Here is a 5,574-nt window from a genome sequence, read left to right on the forward strand (position 1 = left end):
AAAAGTTATTGGTGAAAACCAATAATGAATCTTAACTTAGGAAGAAAAAAAACCCCAATATATCCAAATTAATTTAATAAATTAAATATCTAGCTTATGCCATACCTAAAGAGTCATACTACGATTCTTACCTTTCAAACTGACAAGGGCTTTTGCTGAAGAGCCTGCAATAAAACAAATCAATGTTATTGCATAATCAAAGTGAGAGAAAAAGAACTTGGTTTGGGAGTAACAGTGATCCATTTATTTTTAGCAATGTTGAGTTTGAAGTGATGGTGGAATGTGCAATTAGAAATAACTAGTAGACAATTCAAGCTACAGACCAGAACTCAGATAAGGTAAGGAAGAGCTGGAAAGAGACATCTGGGAGTCTTGTTGAAGTTGTGAGAACTAGAGACCTTTCCAAGAGACAAAAATGTGGGGGGAGAGGAAGAGTAGGAATAGACGCAATTTTGGATCCTCATCCAGAAGTGTGCTGGTGCTAGAGAAGGAAAAGAGAAAGGAAACTGGCATTTCTTGAGGCAAAGATCAGAAGCGTTGAGAGAGTAGAGAAAACAGAAAATGGAAATGATCCAGGGACTGTCAGAGCAGGCAAGAAGTCCTTTGGGAGTCTAGAAGGCAGGTATGTACAACACTTAAAGACCCCAGCTGCAAAGGGGAGTTCAGAACAGCCAAGAAGGGCATGATTTTGGAGGGGTTCACTGACTAAAACGAACTTTAGTGTGTATTAGAATAGCCAGGAATCTCCACATACACACACAATCTGTCTGATTAATAAAGATCCTCAGGGGATTCTGTTGCAGGTAAGCCTAAGGTTCACTTTGAGAAACACTGGGCTACTGGTATGAATAAAGGATAGGATCTATGGGTGAGGGGAAATAGGAGAATCAATAGGAAAAGAAGTTTTTAGGAGAAAGGGAGAGCACCAAATTGAAAAATCTCTGAATTGGATATGTATGTTGCAAAGAAGTCCAAGTCATTTGAAAATAAAGATGATCTCCCTCGCTTATATGTGGCATCTAAAAAAAAAAAAGCCTCAGATATAAAGAATAGATTAGTGGTTGCCAGAGGTGGGAAGTGGGATTGGGGAAATAGGTGAAAAAGTACAAACTTCCAGTTATAAGACAAAAATGTCCTGGGGTGTAATGTACAGCATGGTGACTACTGTTAATGATACTGCATTAAATATCTAAAAGTTGCTAAAATAGGAGACCTTAAAAGTTCTCATCACAACAACAAAAATGTAACGATGTGTAATTGGTGTTAGATAGATTTACTGTGGTAATAATGTTGCAATATATACAAACATCAAATCGTTATGTTGTACACTTAAAATTAATACAATGATACATGTTAATTACATCTTGATTAAAAAAAAAAGAGCAAGGCAGCTGGTTAGCTCAGTTGGTTAGGGCGTGGTGCTCTTAACAACAAGGTTGCCGGTTTGATCCCTGCATGGGCCACTGTTAGTTGCACCCTCCACAACTAGATTGAAACAACTACTTGACTTGGAGCTGATGGGTCCTGGAAAAACACACTTAAAAAAAAAAAAAAAGAAAGAAAGAAAGAAAAATACATTAACAGGGAAAAAAAAGCTTTCTATGCTCCAAAGTAGAAAGTATTCACAAAATTATACATGAGCAAATCTCCCTCTTTAAAATTTAAAAAACTGTTTAGAATACCTTTTTTCCTTTTCCTTTTGTCAAATTCTTATTAATCATTCCTCATTTTCAAATTTGTTTTATTTTATAACCAGCTACTTCTCATCTCAGTTACTGTGACATCCATTTAAGTTTTAAACCTAATCTAAGAGCAGGCAGTATTGAAGTTATTTGAAAGGTTGGCCAGTNTTTGTAAATTTGATAGGAGAAAAATTACATTATTCTTGAAGTTAATATTTCCTTATCCAATTTTCACTCATTCCTTTGATTCTTACATGTCCACTATGACTTTTTTAAAAAAGATGTCAAAAATGCAAAAGGAGGTAAGATTTCAGGCTATGTATGTTTCTCTTCTGGATTAAGGAAGTCTTCAACATCTTTCCCTCAGTGGAATCCCCTCTAATTTCCATGCAAAACTGCAAACTGATTCCATATTGCTTAATGTCCACTATCTTCATGCTTAAAAGAACAGTGTATATTTGTAAGACTGAAGACTGGCAATGCCCTTTTGTAGGTAACTAAAATAGGAGCTGAGCTGGAGCACTGATTTAAAGAAAAGAACTTGTTACTCAAAATGTAACAGAACAAACTGTATTACTCTGAGCAATTGCTCACTTCCTATCACATGAAACAAAATTTTAGCACACACATACCTGTGGAACCATTGCAACCCTCTGGTTTCTTTTAGGTGATCTTGTATTTATTTGTCTGTCATCTTCATCAGAAAAGAGTCGACTTCGTTTTGAATTTCTGAAAGGCTATGAAAGAAATTTTTTATTTAATGAAAAGGCTGAACGTTTTTGTTCCAAAATATAATTCTACACTTGGAAACTACAGCTAACTCTGGATTATCAGCAGTATAGAAGGATGAAGTATGGGTAATATAAAGTGCACAAAGTCAAATATAAATAGCCTTAGATTTAGAAAGTAGTAAGATACATAGTTATGTGCTGTGTTTATAAATGAAACACCTAGTTGATGATTAAAACTAGAATCCAAGTCTCCTTAGTACACTGGCAGCCTAAAATGGTGAAGATAGGAAAATAAATTCTAGAAATTCCAGTTCTCATTATGTTGGTATTTGGATTAATACCAGTGGGTGTATCCCATGATATGTCTGCTGCATAGGGCTGGGCTGGGCTGGGCCAAAGTTACTAGATCCACTGTAGAGGGTAAATCTAAATGTATATATAATAATACTGTATCTGCTGTCAAAAATTGTTAACTGAATTTTCTTTTGTAAATAAAAATACAAGATACCCACAACAGATACTTCATAAATGTGTGTATACCTAAAAAATTTCTAAGTACCCAAAGTACATCACACACTTAAGGGTCCATAATATGAAAAATTTTACAGTCCATCCTAGGCTCAGATGCTTCATTAATAGAACAGAAAAAATAACCCAATAGTACCCACATCTTTTTTCAAATCCTCCTCCCATCATTCAAGACAGAGCTCCATGCCTAGTTGAAATGGAGGTAGGTACAGAGGGTTAGCAACATATGAGCAGCATCCAACTGGGTCAAGGCTAGAGGTACGGATCCTTGAAATTAAACCCACTGAGAGTCTCAACACTCCACAGCCCTGACAGGAAGTCCCCTGTACCCTGCTCCTCTCCCCTGACAACTGGTAGAGAGGAGGAAGAGAATGATGGTGACAGAACTGACAGAATGTGGAAAGTCCTGTACATGCCAGCTGCCCAGGCTACTGTGACTGCTGCTATCTGTCCCAGGTCCAGGCTTGTTTCATGATTGATCCCTAAACCCTCCTGGCTACCTGGCTAGGCATGGGAGGAGCAGAGTCCCCCAAATCATTAGTCATCCCAACTATACGCTCATCTCTACTTCCCAGCCCTAAATGTGCTTACCCTTGACCTACACAAGATTTTAATATCTTACCACTTATTTATGTATCTTTTTGTAGGGAATCAGAGCAATGCAACATTTTTTACATTGTAAAAAAAGTATGATTTAGGGTTGTTGAAGTTTTTTTGTTTTTGCCTATTTAAACAAACTACAATTACTTTACAAATGCTTAATGATGACCAGATTATCACAGGCTACCAATTATTTATCTAAATATGATCAAATGCTGCTCAGTGACACTTAAGGACTCAAATGTTTGGAGTTGGGGGAAAACATTGGAAAATTTTTACTGTGCTGTAAGAATTCTCACATGACAATAATACAGACAATTTAACTATATTCTAAAGTGTAAGAAAAACTAATTCCTTACCATTTCCACAGTGGAGGCTGTATTCCTGCCTTTCCAAACAGGTGTTTTTTGTAAAGAACTGAATTTTTCATTCCATGTGTTAGATAAGCTTCCCTCTGTAATAAATAATTATTACTAATAAGATTTAAGTTTAGTTCAAAGAATTTCATACTATGAACATTACCTTTTTAATAATAGTAATATACCTGCAATATTTACCAATATGGAAAACATACACTTAACTATAATAATTTTAGTTTACCACAAATGAAAAATCTCTTCTGTATTATTTTTCAAATTCTCGAAATAATTTGACAAGGCAATGCATCTTGAAGTATTAAATTTTCTTATTAAAACATGTGGCTTCTTTCTTTGTTTTTAATAATTCCTCTATTCTAATTTGCCAAGAACTGTCTCAAAAGTACAATCTAATTGAAAGCAGGGCAATGGAAAAAGCTCCTTTTAACCTTGAATTTAGATTAAATGTTGTCTGCTTCCATATGTGAAACTCCTGATATCTAAAAATGAAATTTGAAAAATCTGCTTTCCTTAACTCAAAGAAACATCTTCAGAGTTTATGCAGCCATAAAAGATCCAATCAAGTAACTGATTAGACATACTATGAAAATAAAGGGTAAGTTTAATCTTTATGAAAAAGATATGTTTATATATAGCAAGACACATAGAAAACTGGGATGAATATACCCAGCATAGTTATTTTCATTTCTTTCTAGCTGCTTATCAGTGTTTTCTAATTTTTTCTCTATAAAATTTATATTATTTGTTTATATATTTTTTTAAAAGAAAAATTATTTTAATATTGGGAAAAAATAATGAAATGCTTTTTCAGACATATGTTTTAATACATACAAAAGAAAAGAGATGGGATGGGGTTGATCTTGGTAGGCAAAGAAATTAGGATAATTCTGGAAGATAAATGTTCTCAAGCCAGAAGGACTTAATCTGGTAAATCTACAACCCAAAGCACAATAGAGGAGTTTTAAAAACTAAAAGTACTAATGAACCTTTGAGACGATCTAGCTTGGTTCCAAATTTACTTACCCAGTAGAATCTTGCTCAAAAGGTAAAATTTCAAAATAAATTATATTAAGAGGATTGGTCTCATGTACTTACAGAAAGAAATAGCAAGACCAAGAAACATGTCTAACTTTTTTCTCAGAAAAAGAAAATTACTATCATTCTTTCATTTTAAGAGACTTGCATTATTACTTAAAAGGCAAGACTCATAAAAAATAAACTATTATGCAAAAATACAGCTTAGCATAATAGTCTAATAAATGTTATAAATGTAGCAAGATCTGTCTGAAATGTTATAGTTAGAAAGTTCTTTAATCAATAATTCTAGGGAAAAAATTTCTTAGTAATTTCTAAGAACCAAGGACCAATTCTCCTATAATAGTATATTTAATGAGTTATCATTGGTTAAAAAAAAAGTTATTGGTGAAAACCAATAATGAATCTTAACTTAGGAAGAAAAAAAACCCCAATATATCCAAATTAATTTAATAAATTAAATATCTAGCTTATGCCATACCTAAAGAGTCATACTACGATTCTTACCTTTCAAACTGACAAGGGCTTTTGCTGAAGAGCCTGCAATAAAACAAATCAATGTTATTGCATAATCAAAGTGAGAGAAAAAGAACTTGGTTTGGGAGTAACAGTGATCCATTT

The 5,574-nt window shown here is 33.9% G+C and overlaps 1 protein-coding gene across 1 annotated transcript in view; it reads right to left on the reverse strand.

The window, feature by feature from the left end:
* Positions 1–5,574, reverse strand: part of LIN9 (lin-9 DREAM MuvB core complex component) — a 45,286-nt gene that overhangs the window by 28,287 nt on the left and 11,425 nt on the right. Inside the window, exons 2-4 of the mRNA XM_019659015.1 lie at positions 5,461–5,493; positions 3,901–3,995; positions 2,315–2,419 (exon numbers count right to left, since the gene is read on the reverse strand). Of these exons, the coding sequence (XP_019514560.1) occupies positions 2,315–2,419; positions 3,901–3,995; positions 5,461–5,493 (233 nt within the window). The remainder of the gene's footprint in view (positions 1–2,314; positions 2,420–3,900; positions 3,996–5,460; positions 5,494–5,574) is intronic.

This window comes from Hipposideros armiger, unplaced genomic scaffold (genome assembly GCF_001890085.2).
Source record: "Hipposideros armiger isolate ML-2016 unplaced genomic scaffold, ASM189008v1 scaffold_293, whole genome shotgun sequence".
NCBI classification, from domain to species: Eukaryota; Metazoa; Chordata; class Mammalia; order Chiroptera; family Hipposideridae; genus Hipposideros; species Hipposideros armiger.